At 49.6% G+C, this 21381-nt stretch overlaps 1 protein-coding gene across 15 annotated transcripts in view; it reads left to right on the top strand.

The window, feature by feature from the left end:
* Nucleotides 1-21381, top strand: part of CACNA1B (calcium voltage-gated channel subunit alpha1 B) — a 237163-nt gene that overhangs the window by 171625 nt on the left and 44157 nt on the right. For 9 of the 15 annotated variants that reach the window (XR_004263942.1, XM_032261876.1, XM_032261881.1 and 6 more), the window contains 5 exons: nt 5173-5178; nt 8780-8896; nt 9287-9352; nt 10932-11023; nt 13271-13415. Coding sequence is in view for 14 of the 15 variants with exons in the window: in XM_032261876.1 (XP_032117767.1) it covers nt 5173-5178; nt 8780-8896; nt 9287-9352; nt 10932-11023; nt 13271-13415 (426 nt within the window). In the remaining variant the exon portion in view is untranslated. The remainder of the gene's footprint in view (nt 1-5172; nt 5179-8779; nt 8897-9286; nt 9353-10931; nt 11024-13270; nt 13416-21381) is intronic. The other 6 variants (XM_032261879.1, XM_032261877.1, XM_032261885.1 and 3 more) reach the window with 1 other exon arrangement.

Here is a 21381-nt window from a genome sequence, read left to right as displayed (position 1 = left end):
CCTTGTGAGTGATGCCAGTGCCCTCCTCCAAAAACGCTTGTGGTGCTGCTGCCTCTGAGAAGCTGGTTGGCTCGTGGGCTCTTGGATCTTACACGGTAGGCTCTTTCTAGCATGCCTACCACTCTGAGCTTGTTGGTCCTGTTCCCAGCGTCTGCCAAGGCAGTTCTGGCACCCCCACCTCATTTAATGTGGGCCATCAGTTTTTCCAAGCTCCTGGGAGTCCTCCCAGCAGCCTGTTAGCACCTGCTTCAGGTGCCCTTGCCAGGGACTTGGATCTTGAGTCATGGGAGAAAGCTCCCCTATATTAAAAATAGCTTTTATTTGGCTTGTCTTCCAGCCGTCCTCGTCCAGTCCCTCCCGCCTTGGTCCTGCTGCACATACCTGTTACATCACACAGCCCTTCACTGAGCAGCCTTTTTTCTCACTCAGCCGAACCACTGCTCCCCCGGTCAGGCTGTATGAAAACTCAGGTTATGGGTCTAGTGGCTGGCATGGGAAGTGAGGTGGATCTTGGGGCGGGTGAATACTGTTGTGGAAAGCATCCACCTCAGCTGAGACCCCTGCAGGTATTCAGGCAAGACAAAGTGAGGTCCTCCAGCAGGGGTAGGGGCCACTCCTGCAGGCTCAGTCAGGCCCAGGGCATCCTAGAGCTCCGTGTTTGGGGTATGCCCACACTGGTGTTCCTGCTGTTTGTGTCAGGGCCTGCCCTCCCTCTCCGGGTGTTGATGTTGGAGCATGAGAGACTTGTGAGCCCTGGTCCTCTCTCGAGTCCCAGGCTGGTCAGCACAGTCCGCAGCACAGACCACATTTGTGTTATACTTGGAGTTGCTAATTGACAACTTACACTGTAACTATTTTTTCCCCCAGAGTAATTGATGGCTCTTAGCCACAGTTCTCCAGCCCCACCGTCCTTACAGTGCCCATTCCTGATGGCCTGTGGATACTAATGATATCTTGTGGTATCATTATTGCACCCCTTTCAGCCCTTTACAGATTTGCCCAAGATGAATGCTTCGGCAGTTTTAATGCACACCAAGAGTTACTGTCACCTTACTTTCCAACAACAGGAGAATCTGGCCAGTGAGCCACTCCCCAAGGGCTCCATCCTCAGAGTTGCCTTCCAAGGAACCACCTCTGGTGCCACCTGTCTTTGGATCAGAACCTGTGATCCAAATGTGATTTATTTGGAAGTGTTTCCAGAAGTGGTTGGTGAGGAGGGGGGCTGTTGGATAAGGAAGAGAGCCAGTTTCGAGCAATTCCGTGTAATTTGGGCTCCTTCCTGCAGGGGAGCTCTGAGGTTAGTGTGGCTGCCCCGTCAGAGTTGTCCCAGTGAGGGGCAGGAGAGTGCAGCCTGTCCTCCACCTGCAAAGCAGGTTCTAGCAGCCTATGGGAGTCCTTGCATCAAGAGACCCAAGTGGACTGGGTACACCTGTACTCCCACGACGTTGGGAGGCTGAGGCAGGATCTCGAGCCTTGAGCCCAGGAGTTCGAGGCTGCAGCGAGCTATGATGGTACCACTGCACTCCAGTCTGGGCAGCAGAGCAAAACCCTATCTCTTAAAAAACAAGACAGAGAGAGGAGAGAGAGAGGTGGGGAGGCAGGAGGAGAGAGACAGAGGGAGGAGAGGCAAGTGCTGCTGCTGTGTGTGAAAGCGCATTGGGAGCCGGTATGGACAGAGGCAAAGCGATCAGAGGGCATGTGTGGCTGAAACACTAACACTACCTTCTGTACTTCTTTGGTTTTTATTTTTTGAGACAGAGTCTTGCTCTGTCACCCAGGCTGGAGTGCAGTGGCGCAATCTTGGCTCACTGCAACTTCTGCCCCCTGGGTTCAAGCGATTCTCCCCCCTCAGCCTCCTGAGTAGCTGAGACTACAGGCACACGCCACCATGCCTGGCTAATTTTTGTTATTTTCAGTAGAGACGGGGTTTCACCATTTGGTCAGGCTGGTCTTGATTCACCCCGACCTCGTGATCTGCCCGCCTTGGCCTCCCAAAGTTCTGGGATTACAGGCGTGAGCCACCGTGCCTGGCCCCTCTTACGCTTTTAAGGAAAGAAACTTCCGAATAAGTTATGGGTAAATGAATGAAATAATGATGGAAATTAGAAAATATAAATAACAGAAAAACAATGAAAATACTGTTTATTAAAACTCATGAGATAACAGCTGAAACAGTATTGGGAAAGAAATTCACAGCCTTAAATGTTTATATTAGAAAAAGAAAAAAATGTAAAAATTAATGAGTTTAGCATCTAACTTAAAAAGCTAGAAAAATAGCAACAGAATAAGCTCAATAAAGTAGAAGAAAAATGTAAGAATAGAAATTAATAAAGTAGAAAACAAAGACCAGAGAGAATCAATAAAGTCTAAACTCAGTTCTTTAAGGACTTTAAAAGTTGACACACCTCTGGCAAGATTAATCAAAGAAAAATAAGAAGGTAAGATACGTGATGTACGGCAGGGGAAAGAGTCATGACGGTGGGTACAGGAGAGTGTAACATCAGTAGAATATTGTGAACAGCTTATGCTGGTACATTTGAAAACCTGAGTAAGCGGATATATTACTGTGAAAATATAAATGACCAAATCTGACAAAAGAATAGAGAAAAACCATGAATGGTTCTTTATTAAAGCATTAAAAGAAGTTGAATCAATAATCTTTCTACAAAGAAAACATCAGATTCTAGTGGTTGTATACATTAGGTTTCTACCTAAAGTATAAGGAAAGATCATTCTCCTCTTAAACATTTTTCTAGAGAATAGAAAAAGAGTGAAAATTCTCTAATTAGACTAGTGTAATGTTGGCATTAAAATATTTTAAAAGAATAGAAGGTCGGGCGCAGTGGCTCATGCCTGTAATCCCAGCACTTTGGGAGGCTGAGGTGGGCAGATCACCTGAGGTCAGAAGTTTGAGACCAGCCTGGTCAACATGGCGAAGCTCCATCTCTACTAAAAATACAAAAATTAGCCAGGTGCACGCCTGTAATTCTAGCTACTTGGGAGGCTGAGGCATGAGAATCGCTTGAAACCAGGAGGCGGAGGTCACAGGGAGACAAGATTGCACCACTGCACTCCAGCCTGGGTGACCGAGTAAGACTCTGTTTAAAAAAAAAAAAAAAAAAACGTAACTCTGGCACTGCTGATGGGCATGCCAGCTGCCACAGTCTCTCTGGGAGGGCCCTGCAGCACCCCGAAAGTTGGACGTGTGCACGCAACTCAGCAACTGTACTCCTAGGCATGTGTCCCAGAGAGTTCTGTGCAGATGACTCCCAGAGGCATTTTCACACGTGTTCCTGGCACAAGTGTTCTGCTGACCAAACACAGAGGCATCTGAGTGCCCATCAGTAACAGAATGTGCCAGTTGTTAGGGTCTGTTAATGTGAAGGGCCACATAGCAGTGAAAATATGTAAATGACATGAAATTGAGTTCCCCACTGCAAATACAGCTTTGAGGGGGTTTCTGTGTGTGCACCCCCTTCCAGTGACATCGATGTGGATGCTTTTCAGAAACAGTTTGGTGTCAGAGCACAGGTCTGTGCAAGTCAAAGAAGCCTGCGAGCGGCCTGATCCCGCCACAAAGGCTAGGAACAGGCAAACATACAATGCATTTTCAGAGTTTATGGTACAGCTGAAAAACAAGCCGTGATTAACAAGAAGGAAGGGTAGTTGCTGGATCTTCAGAGGAGGGAGGGAGACCCAGGAAAGGCTTCAGAAGCAATGGCGATGTTCCATGCCTAAAACTGGGTGATAAATATGTAGATATTTGGTTTTACTTATCTTTAAAATATTGGTGCATAATCTTTTATATGATACGCTTTATGATTTTTAAAAGTTAATGATCTGAGTAATCCAAGCAAATAAGCTGAAACCTGACATTTAATCAGAAAAATCAGAAAAGTTTTGTTCCGCCAGCCCCGGTGTTGCGTTTCCCGGTGATTGCCTCCTCCGTGTGTGTCTCACCCAGAAGCAGTTAGTTCCAGTGCCCTTTCCAAGGGGCACAGGTGGGCTGCATTGCTGATTCCTGAGGGCCTCCTCCTTGGAAACAGAAATCTTCACTCATCAAATAAAGTGATCTTAACACTGAGCTCCCAGCTGCAAGGACACAGCTGGGGCAGGGGGGTTCTGCGTGTGTGAGCCTCCTTTCCAGGAGGGGCAGTGACTGCTGACTGCTGAGAGGGCACAAAGTGGAGTGCGCCTGGCTGACATCAGACGTGCAGAGAGCACCAGTGCCCAGCTGGGTTCTAGGAAAACCTCCTCACACCCCAAAGAGGCCCCGGTATAGGCCAGAGGCCTTGATACAAGGCAGATGTCTGCTGCAATGCAGGCAGCCAGAGTAACCCACACTCAGTCCCTCAGCTACAAGTCGACAGTCGAGGCCGGGGCTGTCGTAGTCACATCAGACCCTGAAGCAAGGCCGCCTTGGCAGCTCCTGCCAACCTTGGACACCCAGCAGGTGGGGGGCCTGAGAGCTGCTGGTTTGAAAGCTCGGCTGTCCCCTGGCCACCCTCACTCCCGGAGCCTAGGTCGTCTGCTCCTCTGCCTGGAGGAGAAAAGATGAAGGGAAAGCCATCATGTGGACTGGTGGTGCTGTGTTTTGTTTGTGTGTTTGTTTTCCATTCGGAGCCACTTCATATGTTTACTTTGTGAATGCACTTTTTTTTCTTAGGCAAAAATATGAGTGTCAGTTCCCATTCCTAACTTAAAAATCAAAATAGAGTTTTAGCAAGGGCACCCAGAGAGACAGCTCCAAGCAAGCATGAAACTGACATTGATTTCTTTGCCTGGAAATAAAAAAATAAGTGTCTGTGAGTCATCTTTGGATTTGCATTACAAACAAGAATGCAAATGCTGCCTTGTTTGCATAACCTACAGATTTCAAAAACATGTTTTGATCTGATATATTTTAAGAAAAATATGCAGTTTACCAAGATCCTAAAATTTTCTAGTTAAATAATCAGAGTTTGAGTTTTTGCTTGTGTTGATGACTCATTTTCTCTTTTGTTTTCTGTTTTTGTTCTTGATTTTCCTTAACCTACCTGCTGACTCACGCCATCCAACCAACATACAATGCGAAAACCCATGTCTCCGTCTGTATGTTGCGCACCTGCTGCTCAAACCTCCCCAATTTGTAAATAATATGCAAATATCCATCCATGAAAACATCACATGTAGGAAACGGTTGGTTTCACGACTCTGAATGGTTCTTGAAGGTCCTTGCTTTGCTTGCTCTGCTCCTCTCCTGCCCTCTGGTTTCTGGGATTCCAGCCCACTGCCCTCTGGGCGTGTGGTTGGATGTGGCTGCAGCCACTCACCTCTGGCCTCCTGGACTGGCTCCCTCGGCTCTGGGTGTCCAGCAGGACTTCTGAGGGCCCTCCGGGGAATGCTTTGATTCTGGGAACTGGCCTTGGGTGGGGCTTCCCTAAGACCTGGCCAAGGAGAGGGAGGTGGGGTTTCTGGAGTGGGTAAGTGTCTAGGGCAATTTTTCCTTTGGGACTGGCTCAAATTTGGGGATGCTTTGCAGGACATGAGTTCCTGGTCCCTGCAAGTACATGGTTTCTGTTGCACAGCCGTCTCCTACCTGCTGTGTCCCCATCATGCCAATCAGGAGGGCTCGGCTTTCCCCAGCTGGCCTCTGCAGTGTCCCCTGTAGCATCCACGCATCCTTGACGGACCTTGGCTTGGGGTGGGTGGGTCAGGCCTGGGGTTCAGGGCTCAGGGGCAGGGCTTAGAGATTTGTCTTCGTGATTGAGAAGGGTTCAGAGCGGAGGCTCCTCATTCGCATGTCACTGAATTGTGTGTGTGCCTCGGTCAGCAAGCTCATGTGGAGTGCTGGCCCAGCCAGAGCTTCCTGCTAGGTCTTCAGGAATTTTAGAGCAAAGTTATTTGGTAGCCAACCCAACTTTAGCTGTGACTGTGGAAATTTTTGTAAGGTAGAAGATATTTGAGGGTCATATAAAAGTGAATGCTTGTGATACAGCAGTTCACAGTTGGAGCTTGAGTTTTGAGAAAATGCCATTTGATGATGCAGAAACAGATGATGTCGTCTGCACACGTCTAACTCATGCCAGTTAGGCCCCTGTTCAGCATTACCTCCTCGGAGAGCCCTTCCCCACACTGTCCCCGTCCTCTCTCCATGACACACGCACACCTGACACGTTACGCATGTGCACATGCACTCCTCTTCATTCATGGTCCTCATCAGAATGAAAGGGAGCCACAGAGTAGTTTTCTACACCTGCTGGGCCTTGTCCCCTGGCATGGTGCGTGGCCCACAGATCTGGGTGGTGTGCCCAGCTGACACTCGGGACAAGTCCTCACCTATGACTCTGACCAGAGGCTGTGGTGGTCTTGGATACAGGGGATGCTAGTCTTGGTCTAGGGTCAGTGGGTCAGTGTCCTGACAGGGTGTCCTGCAGTGCTAAGTGCAATTTTAAATTCCTTTTCTCATGTACTCCTCACCTGCCGGACTGGGTGTCCCCATGTTTCTGCTTTGCGGATGAGACAGCTGAGGATTGAAGGGTTAGGGAACATTGTCCCTTCAAGGTGAGTCAGCCACCACATTGAGGGCACTTTGGGGTGCTGCAGACCTTTTTCCACTCAGGTGGAAGCAAGGAAGGGCCTGGCCTTGAAGCAGGTGTGGCTGTGAGCTTGTGCAACAGAAGCCATGGACTCTGAGGATGGGGCAGGCTGTGTCTGCCTCCGAGGGGCCAGCTGAGGCCAGAGGTGACGGTGCAGGTACACGGCGTGGTGCTGCATGTGCTTCTGTCCCTTGCTCTCCTGCGTGCAGCTGGCATGGTGCCTGGCCTGCCACGCTGTGCTGTTGTCACCGTCTGTCTTCACAGCTCTCCAGGGCACCCGTCTCCTGCCTCCGGCTCCTGAGTACCCACAGAAGCCCCGAGAGAAGCCAGGGTTTGGAGGGAATGCGGGTCTCCACAAAGACAGAATGATGGTGGCTGAGTTTGGCATTCATGGATTATGTGATGTGGACAAACTATTACTCTCTACGCACGTGTCACCTGCCCTGTTGTCTTCCAGTGCTTCCTTCTTACCTGGCAGCCTTTATTTTCCCCCGTCTTCAGGAAATCTTGTCCATGCCGCTGCCTGACTGTGCACTGCTTTGAGCCAATGGGTGCTATGTTGCCCCAGTCTCTGCCCCTCCAGATCTCCTGAGCACTTGGTTTCAGAGTGGGGGCCTCCAGCCCCTGGCTCTGCTTCATCATTTTAAATACGGGTCTCCTGACACTGGAGACTGCGGTCCTCCCACCTTGTACCCACGTTCCTAAGATGGCCAGCTTGTCTGTAGGTAGAGGTAGCTCTTGGCCACCTTGTCTACCATGGAGATTTTCTTTCCCTGGCACAAGCAGGTTAGGGAGCTATAGGTACACTTGTGTGCACTCTGGCATCACACCCTGAAGTCTACTGCTGTCTTCTTGCTGATATGGATCATAGTCAGCCTGTCCTTGTGCCTAATGGCCATGGATATCGTTTAAAACCAGCCCTCCCACAGTTCCAGCATCCTGCCTGAGAGCCATTCCCCAACTTGAGTACTCAGCCATCATGCCCCTGTGGTGGAAGTGGCAGACCGAGGTGGAGATGTCCTCTGAGTATGGGTTAGGCCACTGTCCCTGGAAGTAAGAACGAGACCCACCTTTCCACTGATGCCTCATTCCCACCTGACATAGCCCTGGAGAGTCGGGACGCCCTGCCAGGCTCTCACTGCCTCTGCGCCTGCACGTGCTCCCGCTACTGCTGTCTAATTCGACATCTGTGTTTTCTTTATTTGATGACTGAATCTGACAACACAAACGTGTCTCTGAGCCTGAGCTGCTTGCGTATTTTAAAATGTTGCAGTGGCAGGAAGCTGCTCTCAGGCTGTGTGTGAGAACCTGACCTCTAGGTAGACAGAGGGCAGAAAGCCTCCTGGGTCCACAAGCACCCCCATCTCTGCACGGGCACCTCCCCAGAGCCTGCTCCCCTGAAAGAGATGTACCAATACAGTAATTCAAGCGCCCTGGGGCCACGTGGAGGTTTTACTCCCAGGTAATCTGTGGAGTCCCAGGTTTATCTGTTTGTCCTTGTGCTGCATTTTGAGCCCCTTGGATGAGGGAGCTATGCTGGACAGCCTGGGTTCTCTAAAGCAGAGGCCTGTTTGTGGATTGCAGAGGTGGCTTCCGTGGTGTGAGCAGCAGAATAGCTGTACCTTCCATAACTTAACTGCACACACCTGGAGCAGCCTCAGAGGAAGTGTTTGCCCCTCTACCGGGTCCCAGTGGGGGTCCCAGACAAGCAAGGGCTTCGCTGACTGAGCCAGGAAGGGAAGGGCATGGCTGTGAAGCCTGGGCGGGGGTCCCTTCAGGGGTGCTCAGTGGAGAAGCAGTCATGCCCCGCACGTGGTCAGCTTGGCCGTGTCCTGTGAGAGGTGGTCACTGTTGGAGGCCCAGCCACAGGTGATCTCACAGCTCACCTGGCATCAGGTAGATGGCTGGGAGAACTTTTCTCTCTGTTGCTCATGGTTGGAAGTGGGGAGGGGCCTTAGAGCCGAGGAGGTTTTCTCTGATTTGCTGCATGAGAAGTGATTTGCAAGGACAAGCTTTACTTCTGGAAGATTTTCTGGTGGCCGATTGCTGCTTAGACTGTGAAGCAGAGGTTTTTTATTTTAATCTTTTTAACCACTTTTCTTTGGGGCCCCAGGGGTGTGGGAAGAGGTTGCAGGGTGGCAGCAGCTTGCCTGCGCTTCCGGGGCTTCTGAAGGTCAGAGAACAATTCCTCTTCTCTGCAGAACAATTTCATCAACCTCAGCTTCCTCCGCCTCTTCCGAGCTGCGCGGCTGATCAAGCTGCTCCGCCAGGGTTACACCATCCGCATCCTGCTGTGGACCTTCGTGCAGTCCTTCAAGGTGGGCCGGGCAGGGGCCCCGTGCTTTCTGCCCTCTTCCTCCGCCTTGCTTCCTCCACCCTCACCCACAGGGGCCCCTCCTTTGGGAGGCTGGAAGAGGGTGTGGTGTCCAGGTCTGGTGGTTGTACCCATTGTCCTGTTGTCATTTATAAAGACATTGTAAGTTGTCCATAGGTTTTCTTGGTCATGCTCGCAAAGAACTGTGAGGTGGGTTTGATGACTCCAAGTTAAAGAAATTGGGGCATTACTTGGTGAAGGGGCTTGGTGGCCAGGGGGATGGAGCTGGCGTAGGCTGAGGTCTGTGTGGCCTCAAAGGCCCAGCCACCATAGCGCGAGGCCTGGACGTGGGGGCCGGGAGGCGCCTGTAGCCGACCTGCCCCTGTCTCTGCAGGCCCTGCCCTACGTGTGTCTGCTCATCGCCATGCTGTTCTTCATCTACGCCATCATTGGCATGCAGGTGGGTGCTCCCCTTTGGGGCAGAGTGTGGCCCTGGCCTCCCATCCCCCGGAGCAGAGGGGCACTGATCATGATTGTTAAATCATAGTCATAATCACCTGGCCCTTAGTGAACTTTCTCTATGAGCCAGACCCTGCTTTGAGCACTTCATGAACTTACATATTTCTCAGAAAGACGGTTTTACGGAGGAGGTCACGGAGGTGCCATAAGATTGGGCTGCTTGCCCAGGGCCACCCTTTTGTGGGGCAGCTCTGGCCCTCAGCCCATTGCCGCCTCGCCAGGTGGATGGACCACTGTGTTCTTGAGGGCTGCATGGGCTTCTGGCCGGTGATGGTAGGGTGTTGGAGCACAGGTCAGAATGGGTGCTGGCCATGCGGTGGCAGTGCATTTGAGCACAGCCGTTGTGCCGAGCGGCCTGCACAGCAGCATTCGGTCACCCTGTGAGTCTGGCAGCTGTGCTGAGGGACAGACCTGACCCGCAGCCTGGGTGGCATGCTGCTGAGGAAAACCGCCTGAGAATGTGAGCAGGAGCATATCAGATCCTTGCACTGGGCAAACTTGGCTTGCATAATTTAGATTTTCTTTATTTTGCCAAAGAACATTTTGTCAGCTATTTGGGAAAAAGCATTTGAAAAACATAAAGCAATGTCCCAGTTATAAATCTTTGGCCTCTGACCACTTTCCAACAGTAGAGATGGAAGAAGAATCCAAATGTTAATTTTTGATGGAAGGTGCCATTTTTTCAAAGGTTCACTGAAAACTGTATTTCAGGGATTGAAGAATTCTCTTGCTTTAAAATTTGCAGAGATCTGATGCTATTTAAAATAAATATATCTTTTTTTCCTGCTTTGGTCTGGTGATATACAAGAGCACGTACATTACTGATCTTTGTGGACTTGTGATAGTCCGTAAATTTGCAGCCAGATTCCAGATTTTAGGCTAAGTACAATTACTGACCCATTTGCATTTCTTACTGTGGAAATATCGATTAAAATGGATAAAAAGCCCGTTGTGCTGTGCATATGTTTTAAAAGTCATTTTCCTATGATCTTTCAGACCTGTTACCAACATAATATCTGCTTTGGAGTGGATGATGATCCCACTTGAAAACACTTGCTGTGTTACGTGTAGCAGAGGCCTCACAAGCCTAGCTCTGGGCCGTTCTTATGAGTGTTTTGGACTTGCATCCGTGAACAGGGTCAGAGCTAGAGCCAGCACGTGTTTAGCCACGGAGAGGGTGTCTATACTGGGTACACACCCTAGCCTCTCCTGGATGGGAGTTCTCTGGTGGAGGGCAGCTGCTCATCCCATGTGGGGTCCCTGTGTGGCTTGCACACCTTCTCAGGCAGGAAGACACATTCACCCACTTCCCCTGTGCTCCCAGGTTCACTCTCAAACCACAATGGCCCACAGCTCCTGTTCCACGCCAAGGAACAGCAGCTGGTGCTGAGCCCTCTCCTGGGCGCAGCTCGGCCAAAGGGCCTCCGAAGACCCCGAAGCTTGTGCAATGGCCTCTTGGCTCTCCTGCGGCAGCTCCTGCAGACCCAGCAGTGCCATGCCATTGCTCTTCCCCATTGCAGGTGTTTGGGAATATCGCCCTGGATGATGACACCAGCATCAACCGGCACAACAACTTCCGGACGTTTCTGCAAGCCCTGATGCTGCTGTTCAGGTGTGTTGTTTGGTCAGCCCAGGCAGACGTCTGCTCTTCCATCAGGGGCTGCTTTACTCAGGATGAAGAAGGGTGGGGGCCAACCATGGAGACCACCTCCTTTGAATTCCCTGACCCCACTGGCTTCCCCTCAGCACCTCAGCAGGCCTTCCTGGTTCTTCCCCTCTCTCTGCTCATCTTTTCCAACGGCTCTTGATGTCTGCCCCAATCTCAGAACAAGCTGAAGGGAAGCCCTTAGGGAGGTCATCCTGGGAGCCCTAGGCCAGGCCAGCTACTGCCGCCTCGTCTGTGCTCCCTGGCGGCAGCTCAGGGGCCAGCGGTGAGGCTGCAGTCAGAGGTCTGGGAGGACAGAGATGCCTACTGGGGCTCTCTTGATGTGCGGGCTCCAGGTTTCCACCTGCACCCTTGTTGGTTCCAGGCAGTGGTGGGCTCTCGGGATGCAGGGCCGCAGAGGGAACTGCTGCCAGCAGAGTCTCCAGCCACTTAGTGGCCCAAGGAGCCCAGCTGGCCAGAATGCTGGTGTGAACATACCTTTATTTTCCATCATCTCTCATGGGAGCTGCCATGCCTTGGGCTCCTGGATGCAGCCAAGCCAAGTAACAGGCAGAATTTGGAGGGGCCAAGAGCCCATGGCACAAGCTTCGGGGCCTTCAGAGGCCTCCTGGCCGAGCTGTGCCCAGGAGAGGGCTCGGCACCAGCTGCTGTTCCTGGGCATGGAACAGGAGCTATGGGCCATCCTGGTTTGAGAGTGAACTTGGGAGCAGAGGGGAGGTGGGTGAACGTGTTTTCCTGCCGCCCGAGTCTGCCTCAGTTTATCACTGATGAACCTAGGACAGAAGGAAGGAACTCTTTTAGGGATTTACTGTTTCAGTTCATGTATGCAAATGCACTGGGCTGCTGCACAGCCAGCCCTGGGGAATGCTGGACACAGCCCACCCTGCTTGCAGACCCCTGCTGGCGTGAGCTCAGCCCCAGACCTGCTTTGCTGAGCTGCCTGGAGAGACCTCTTAGACTTATTTCTTTGCATAAGATAAGCAGGGGCCCTCAGGCTGACACTGCCCCAGATGGTGCTGTCTGTGCTTTAGTGGCTGCGTTGATTTTATTTTCTTATTAATAGTCTGCCTCACGCTGCAGAGGAGTTAAGGCAAACCTATAAAGTCAGCCTTAGTTTTGACACCTTGGGTCTCCCGGCTTTCTGTTTTTCTCTGAACTTTGTGTTCCATGGGAACTACTTCATCTTCTTAGCCTTACCAGTCAGGCCCGGCGTAGGCGGAAGCAGCAGCCCTGCAGGAGTCCCCTGCCCCTGGCTGTTGTCGGTAAGGAGTGGGCCTAGCCTCTGCCCAGGGCTGGCCACACACACAGACATGGAGGTGAGGGTCCAGGCCTCTAACCCACTTGTACCCTGCAAGCGCCTGGTGCTGGCTGCATCCAGAAACAGACTCTGTGCAGGAGCATCCAGGGGTAGCTGGGCACTCTTCAGGTGTTCAAGGACCAGTAGAGGCCGGGATGCTTGGAGTGGCCTGAGCTAGAACCAAGATGGGGGTGAAGTCAGGGAAAGAATGGGCAGCAGGTCCCACGGTGCCTTGGGCAGTCATGTAGATTTTAGCATTTCTGGTGAGCATGGGAAGTTGTTGGAGGGTTTTGAGAGGAGAAGAAATGTGATCTAACCTGTGTTCAGTGGACCTGCTTCCTGCTGTGTAGGGCAGAGTGCAAAGATCAGCTTGGAAGCCTCCATGGCACAGGGCAGGTCACGTGTGCATGGCCTAGGACAGTGAGGGTGGTGACAGCCTGGCTATGTTTTGAAGGCAGGTGAGCTGATGAGAACAGGGTTTGGAGAGAGAGAGGGGAGGCAAAGGTGACGTCCACGTTTTTGGTGCAGAGCAGCTGGAAGGAGTCACCATTTCTCGAAATACATGTGTCTGGGAGGAAGGCAGGAGCACAACTGGGGCCTGTGGTATACACAAAGAGGTGCTCACCTTGGCGCTGGCCTCTGGTACAGTAGATACTTTTTAGTAAGCATTGCTTTCCCAATTAATGATTAGTTTGGAAATCGAATGCCAGAAAGTTCTTTTGAAGAAACAGCACCAGTGACTCAGGCCTTGCACACGTGTGAGCTCTCTGTGGGAAGGAGCTCAAAGGAGTGGGCACGCTTGGAAGCCCCATAGGGCTCAGGCTCCCATGGCTCCTGGCCGGCTGGGGCTTCCTCGAGTGCCTCTGTGGGCCTCACGGCTCTGCCCTTCTTCTCAGGAGCGCCACGGGGGAGGCCTGGCATGAAATCATGCTGTCCTGCCTGAGCAACCAGGCCTGTGATGAGCAGGCCAACGCCACCGAGTGTGGGAGTGACTTTGCCTACTTCTACTTCGTCTCCTTCATCTTCCTGTGCTCCTTTCTGGTGAGTCCTGGTCACTGTGCCCCTCCCAGGGCCACGTCTTGTCTCAGTGCAGCTGAGGCGCCCCCCACATCTCCTGCTGATCCATGACTCTGATCCAGGCCATGTCACAAGCTGAGTCCATGCTGATGGCGCTTGTTTCCCCAGAGATATCCGTGGAAAAGGCCCTTCCTCGATGTCTGTGGAAAAGGGTTACATTTCCAGGGGCAACTGTCCCGTAACTTCCAGCTTCTGGAAGTCATCCACTGCGGCCTGGGTGGGGAGGTTGGCAGGCCAGGCCCCAGAGGTGTGGATTTTATTCCACGTGCACGGAAGCCTCTGGGGGCCTCACAGGATCTGCCTGATGTTTTACAGCTTTGCTCTGGCTTCGGTGTGAGTGGGGAGGACGTGGCTGCAGAGTGAGCGGTGAGATGATTGGGGGCAGCAGTGGCCTGGAGAAAGGAGAGGCAAGGGCGTGAGGTGGGATTGGGCTGCATTTTAAAAGTAGAGCTGGCATGATTGATGATGAGAGTTGGGCATGGGAGAAGAGAGAAAAGCAGGCTACATCCTGGGGTTTTCTGGGGTCACAGGGTGAGCAGTTCTTCTGAGATGGGAGTGCCGATGAGCTGAGATTAGGTTAGGGATGAGGCAACAGAGACGCCCAGTCAGCCTCTGGGCTGGAGATGTAAACGAGTTGTCGTTAGTGTTTGTGGGGCTGCATGATATTCGCTGGATCTCTGCTAATTGCGAAGCTTAGTGCAGTGACCTGCATCCAAAGCAGCGCCTGAGTGCCTGTTAGACATACAGATTTCCGGGCCCCTCCCCAGACTACATCAGGATCTCTTGGAGATGGATCCAGGAATCTGAGTTTTAACAAACGCTGAAGGTGACTCTGTGTGCTGAACTTTGATGAGCATTGACATAGAGGAAGAACAATGTTCAGAAGAAGGCTGAAGACTCTGCCCTGAGGTCTTTGAGGAGGCAGAAAGGAGCACTGGATCCTGAAACTGAGGAGGAGCAGTCAGGGAGACAGTTGGAGAGCCAGGAGAGGGCAGAGGGTGGAAGTAACCAGCCATGCACCATATTGACAGAAGGTGATGCAAGATGATGACCAAGAATTGTCCATTGGGCCGGGCACGGTGGCTCATACCTGTAATCTCAGCACTTTGGGAAGCCCAGGCGGGCAGATCTCCTGAGGCCAGGGGTTCGAGACCAGCCTGGCCAACATAGTGAAACTCCATCTCTACTAAAAATACAAAAATTAGCCAGGCATGGTGATGGCACCTGTAATCCCAGCTACTTAGGGGGCTGAGGCAGGAGAATCATTTGAACCTGGGAGGTGGAGGCTGCAGTGAGTTGAGATTGTGCCATTGTACTCCAGCCTGGGCAACAGAACCAGACCCATCTCAAAAAAAAAAAAAAAAAAAAAAAAAGCTGAGGCAAGAGAATCACTGAAACCCAGGAGGCAGAAGTTGTAGTGAGCCAAAATAGCATCACTGCACTTCGTCCTGGGCAACAGAGCAAGACTCCATCTAAAAACAAAATTGTTTATTGGATGTGTAAAGGCAGAGGCCATCGGCGCCCTTAGTACGGTGTTGTCTCCATTAGCATAGTGGGAGTGAAGGCCTTGTTGCTGCGAGTTTGAGAGCCAGTAAGAGGAGAGGAGCACAGCTGGGACAGAACCGCTCTTGACAGTGAGCAGCACTGAGGAAACACCTCGAGCCTGTGGCCCTAATTCCAAGGAGGAACAGCTGGCATGGGCTATGCTTTTCTTTAGTCACATTCACTCCTCAGTACGTCGGTAGAAAGGTGCATTATCCAAATTCGGGATTTTCCAGACAAGTGCAAGGAGGGAGAGAAGGGTGTGTGTAGGAGTGTGATTATTGTGTTAGATGTGGGATCAAAGCTGGGGACAGAGGAGGGTGAGGGGCAAGGCCACTGGATTGGAGGTTCTCATGAGGACACGTTTTGGGATGCAGTTATTTGAAAATGTGAACTGGGAGGGTAGGTGGTGAGAGCAAGAGTGGGACGTGTGAGGTGGAGACTTGAGAGGCAGTGATGATGAAGCCACTGGTAAACATTGTCGTGGTCATTACGTTATCACTGCAAGATCACTGCACTAACATTAGCACGATCACTGGTGATAAGCATGTTTAGCCTGAGTTGTGGGACCAAGGAGCTGAGCTGATGGGTGAGAAGGTTCAGGAATGGAGAGAGTAGGCAGTGGTCATTCCATCTGTGTGGATTTTAAAAGCAACAAGAATGATAACAAGAATAGAAGTGGAGACACAAACAGCAAGCCAGGTCCTAACTTTTTTGTGAAGGAAGGAAACTTAGTAGATGATATGAGCCCCAGACAACAGGTTTTTAAAGAAGAGACCAGAGGGGACATTCATCCTCTTAGCTGTTTGAGCCAGAGCTAGAAGAAGTGGAGAGTGCTCAGAGAAGATGGAGATGTAAGGACTTCTGCTGATGGCGGACGTGTGGGCTTTGTGGGTACAGTAGGAGGTTGGGAATGGTGTGCACTTGAGGTAGGTAAATTTATGCTTTGATAGAGAAATACGAAAGAATCTACAAAACCGTGTGTTACTACTTGCCAGATACCAAGGGAAGGATTTCCATGTTTGAGTTATCTCCTGATCCCTCAGAAGACCCCTTGTGGGCAGCAGGGAGAGTGGGCTTTTTGGAGAATCACTTTCCTGAGGCATTGGTCTCTTTACTGTTCAAAGACATCTGGTGCTATAAGAACCACTAAACCTAAGGACACAAAGCCAAACCTACTAGCCTGACCTCACCATGTACCTGGATGCAGAGATGGGGTTCCCCAGAAAGCCACATTTATGATACCACACCATGCACAGGGCCAGCACTTACTAGACACGTCCAGGATGAGCGGCACTGGATGAGGATTCCCTGGGTTTAGTTGTCACTCCTTTGCAGAGAAGTGGGTGTTTTGTGGTCTCTGTCCTTTGTTCTTGTCCCCGTGGACCTCTGTCATGGTTCTTGGCTAACACTGGTGTCTCTTTACTGAAACTGTAATCCTAATCCTCCTGGTACTTCCCTCACAGATTGGACATGCTGGGAAACTCATGCTTTGAAACACTTGGATATGGTTTGGTCTGATAGAGAAATGACTTGGAAAAAATGGAACTGTGAATTTGGGATGGGTGGCGGGACTTGATTAGGTTGGGATTTGGTTACCTTGATCAGAATAGATGGAAGAATAGGGAATGAGGTTGGTCATGACAGCCTGCTGATTGAGTCAGGCACTATGTAGAGTCTTAGGAATACATTATTTTAGTCCCTGTGACAGTCCTGGGATTGGTGTTGTTATTATTAAATGAAGAAATGGAGTTTTAGAGATGTTAAATATCTTAGCCTGTGTTTAGAACCTAAGCTTTTGAAATGGATAAATTCCTAGAAAGACACAAATTACCATAACTGACTGAATTAAGTGAAGAATCTGAACAGACCTATAACAAGTAAGGAGACTGACTCAGTAACCAAAAACTTCCCAATAAAGAGAAGCCCAAGACCATATAATGGCAAAGGGACACTCTTTGCTGGAAAAACAGGACATTCACATACAAAAGAATGGAGTTGGACCCCTACCTTGTACCATATACAAAAATTAACATAAAATTAAAGAACTAGATGTAAGTGCTATAACTATAAAGCTCTTAGAAGAAAACAGTGGATAAATCTTTATGACCTTTTACTTAGTAACAGAGTCTTAGATTTGACACCAGAATCACAATAAAAGAAAAAACAAATTGGTCTACTCAAAATTAAACACTGTTGTGCATCAAAGGACACTATCAACAGAATGAAAAGGCAACCCAAGGAATTGGAGAAAATATTTGCAAATTACCTTTTTGATAAGGGGTTAATATCAGGATTTTAATAGAAAATCTTGAGCCAAATTAAAATTAACAGAGTTTAATTGAGCAAAGGAAGATTCACAAATTGTGCAGCCTCCTGAGTCGGAGTAGGCTCAGAAACTCCAGCACAGCCATGTGGCAGAAAAAGATTTATGGACGGAAAAAGGAATATGATGTACAGAAAATGGAAGTGAGGTACAGAAGCAGCCAGATTAGTTACAGCTTAATGTTTGCCTTATTTGAACACAGTGTGGACGGTTGGCCCCTCTGATTGGCCAAACCTTGATGATTGGCATAATAATAGGTTACAAAGTCTATTTACACTTCCATTTAGGTTATAGTTCACTAGGTACAGAGAAATCTTTAGGCTGAACTTAAAGTATATAAGGAGACAGCGTTAGGCTAAACTTGATTTAACAAAATATATAAAGAACTTCTACAACTCAACAACAACAACAAAACAACCCAATTAAGAAACAAGAAGTGACATCAGCAAGGTGGTGGACTAGAAACCCCTAGTGCTTGTCCTTCTTAAAAAGATAGAACAGTAAACAAAAAACTACATTTTAATGAAAATAACTGAGGGAGAGTGCTGGAGTACATCAGAGGAGTAACAGAGACATTGGTGAGCATAGAAACTTGGGATGGCCACCGAGAATGGAAGGAAACACTGAGCAAATGCCACCACCCCATCCCACAACTGGGGTCAGCTGGGACCCAAGGGAAACTTTTCCTTTTGGTAAGGAGGTAAGCGAGAGGATCCTAGCAGCCCCCATCACCTCGGACACCTACAGACACCACCAGTCAGGTCCTCTGCAGGCCTCAGGGCACTAACCCCAGCCGAGGCAGCTGCCTGGAGTCCACACAGCTATGCTCCCCACAGAGACAAAGTCAACACTGCCCAGCCCTTGTGGCCCCTGTGGTTGCTGCAGTCTACTACCTAGGGACTGGAACAACAGTAGGAGTGTGTCTTGCTCTTGGAGTGGCCACAGCTTCCCTTTATCCCTGAGGCAAACTACCATCAAAGTAATCGAGACTGGTGGCCGACATCACCAAGCTGAGCTGCCAACAGCTGTTACACCCTTCCCCGAGGGGCCAAGTGGAGGTGGAGCTGCTTCACCTACCTTTCCCTTCCATGCCCTCAAGCCAGAGCTGAAGTGGTACCCTGCCTCCTGGGAAAACAGTACCTTGGCCACTCAGAGCAGTCACACCTCCCCAGTGCCTAAGTTGAAGCAGTTCCCTGCATCCCAGGAAACAGTGCATTGGCCACCCAGAGCAGTCACATCCCCCAAGCCTGAGATGAAGCAGCACATTGCCCTTGCCCACCTCCCCCGCCCCGGGAATCAGTGCCCTGGCTCAAGTGAGGGCTGTGCATCCCATGGCTGAACTGACACAGTACCCTGCAATCCCAGATAAATAGAGCCTTGGTTCAGCTCAGACACCCAGCTCCATATGCCAAACAGCTTTAGTGCCCTGCTTCCCTGGAGCTAGACTTGCCCCCCAGGGTCTGAGCTGCTGAGACAGCCCTGAGGACTGGAGTTCCCTGCCTCTGCAGGGCTCAAATTACAGCTATGCTCTGCCATTCTGGGGTACATGCTGCCGCTACACCTGGTCTTACAGAACCTGGGATACTGCCAAGCCCCACCATCCCAGGGTCTAGAGTAGCTACTACATGGTGCCTTTTCCCCTGGGACCCAAGATGTCACTAAGCCCTATAGGTTCAGGTTCCTCAACTGCAACTGTACCCAACTTCTCAGGCCCAAAACCTCAGGGCACCCCTTCTTCCTGAATTGGACCAGTGCTATGCCCTGTCTCCACCCCACCCAGGAGTCAAATCACAGCTATAATCTCACCCCCAGGTCTGAGCTGCTAGGGGATTGCTTGGAGTCAGATCCTGGCACTGGGGGCAACCTACACCTAACCCTGCCACAGAGGGCAACCTGTACTCCAAGACTCAGGTGCCACATTAAGGTCATGAGATTCTAAGGATAGGACCCCAGCTCCACAGCCACTCTGAGCACCTGGACCTGGAACCCAGTGGTGCTGTAGCTGATTGCAGGCCATCAGACCTGATACCAAGAGGCATCCCCTTAGCTAAGTCTTCCCATTGTGGGGAAAACAAAGATAGCAGGACCCCAAAAGCCCTTGACACTGAGGACATTTACAACCTACACTGCCGCCGCTGCTGCTGCTGCTGCTGCAGCTGCAAACTTCTATACTCTAGGCAATTGAAGTGCCCACCATAACTGCTGATTTTAAATGCAGCTAAAGAAGTTGTAGAGAGACTATACCACTGCACTTGGAAACAGTAACTACACCCTTTCCAGCTGGCACACTAAAACCCAACCGTACTGTAAAAAGTTTGGAAGGGGTGATTTCTTCTACCAGATGTACAGACATCAGGGGACACAAGACACATGATATCACCCAAGGAACATAACTCTTTGGTAGTCGACCCCATTGAAAAAGAAATTTTTTAAATGCCAGAAAAGGGATTCAAAATAATGTTCTTAAAAAAGTACAAGATACAAGAAAATACAGATAGACAATGTAATGAAATCAGAAACACAGTTCACAGTATGAATGAAAAATTCAACAAAGAGATAGGAATCATAAAAAAGGACCAGGCAGAAATCCTGCAGCTGACAAGTTCAATGAATGAAATTAAAAATAAAAGAACTAGCAACAGAGAACTTCAACAGTGAACCTGATCAAGCAGAAGAAAAAATAAATCTCTGAACTTGAAGATAGGTCATTTGAAACTAGTCAGAGGGGAAAAAAAGAAATAATGAAAAAGAATGAAGAAAAGCCTTCAAGAATTATAGAGCACCATTAAGCAAAAAAATATTTATTTTGTGGGTGTTTACAAGGAAAAGATAAGCAAAAAGGTATAGAAAACCTTTTAGTGAGGCTGGGCATGGTGGCTCACGCCTGTAATCCCAGCACTTTGGGAGACCAAGGTGGGTGGATCACGAGGTCAGGAGATCGAGACCATCCTGGCCAACATGGTGGAACCCCTTCTCTACTAAAAATACAAAGTAATTAGCTGGGCATGGTGGCACACACCTGTAGTCCCAGCTACTCAGAAGGCTGAAGCAGGAGAATTGCTTGAACCCAGAAGGCAGAGATTGCAGTGAGCTGAGATTGCGCCACTGCACTAGAGCCTGGGCAACAGTGTGAGGCTCTGTCTCAAAAAAAAAAAATAAAATAAAATAAAGAAAGCCTTTCAGTGAAATAATAGTTGAAAAATTCCAGTCTAGGGAGAGAAAAATTCCAGTCTGGGGAGAGGGAGAGTCTGGACATTCAAATCTAAGAAGCTCAAAAGTCCTCAAATAGATTCAACCAAAAGGGTTTTCCCCAAAATGTGTTGTGGTCAAATTCTCAAAATTCAAAGAGAATAGAAAATTCTAAAAACAGTATGAGAAAAGCATCAAGTGACATATAACAGAACCCCCCATTAAACTGACAGCAGATTTGTCTGCAGAAACTTTACAGACCAGGAGAGAATGGGATGATATATTCAAAGTGGTAAAAGGCGGGGGGGTGAAATAACTGTTAGTCAAGAATACTATACCCAGCAAAGCTGTCCTTCAGAAATGAGGGAGGAATAGTCTTTCCCAGACAAGCAAGAAGTGAGGGAATTCATCACCACTAGACCAGTCTTATGAGAAATACACAAGGGAGTCCTACATCTGGAAGCAAAAACATGATAATTACTATCATGAAAACACACAAAAATAGAAAACTCACTGCTAGAGTAACTTTCACAAAAGAGAAAGAGAAAATAAACATTATTATTACAGAAAACCACTAAACTATAATGACAAATAATGAGAGGAAGAAAGGAACAAAGGATAACAAAACAGAAAACAATTAACAAAATGACAGGAGTAAGTCCTACCTATAAATGATGACCTTACATATAAATGGATTAAATTCTCCCACTTAAAAGATATAAACTGGCCGGGCGCGGTGGCTCACGCCTGTAATCCCAGCACTTTGGGAGGCCGAGGCGGGTGGATCACGAGGTCAAGAGATCGAGACCATCCTGGTCAACATGGTGAAACCCCGTCTCTACTAAACATACAAAAATTAGCTGGGCATGGTGG

The sequence above is a fragment of the Sapajus apella genome, unplaced genomic scaffold (genome assembly GCF_009761245.1).
Source record: "Sapajus apella isolate SASKATOON/1434 unplaced genomic scaffold, GSC_monkey_1.0 scaffold126, whole genome shotgun sequence".
Lineage (NCBI taxonomy): Eukaryota > Metazoa > Chordata > Mammalia > Primates > Cebidae > Sapajus > Sapajus apella.
This window is presented reverse-complemented; position numbering and strand designations above follow the sequence as displayed.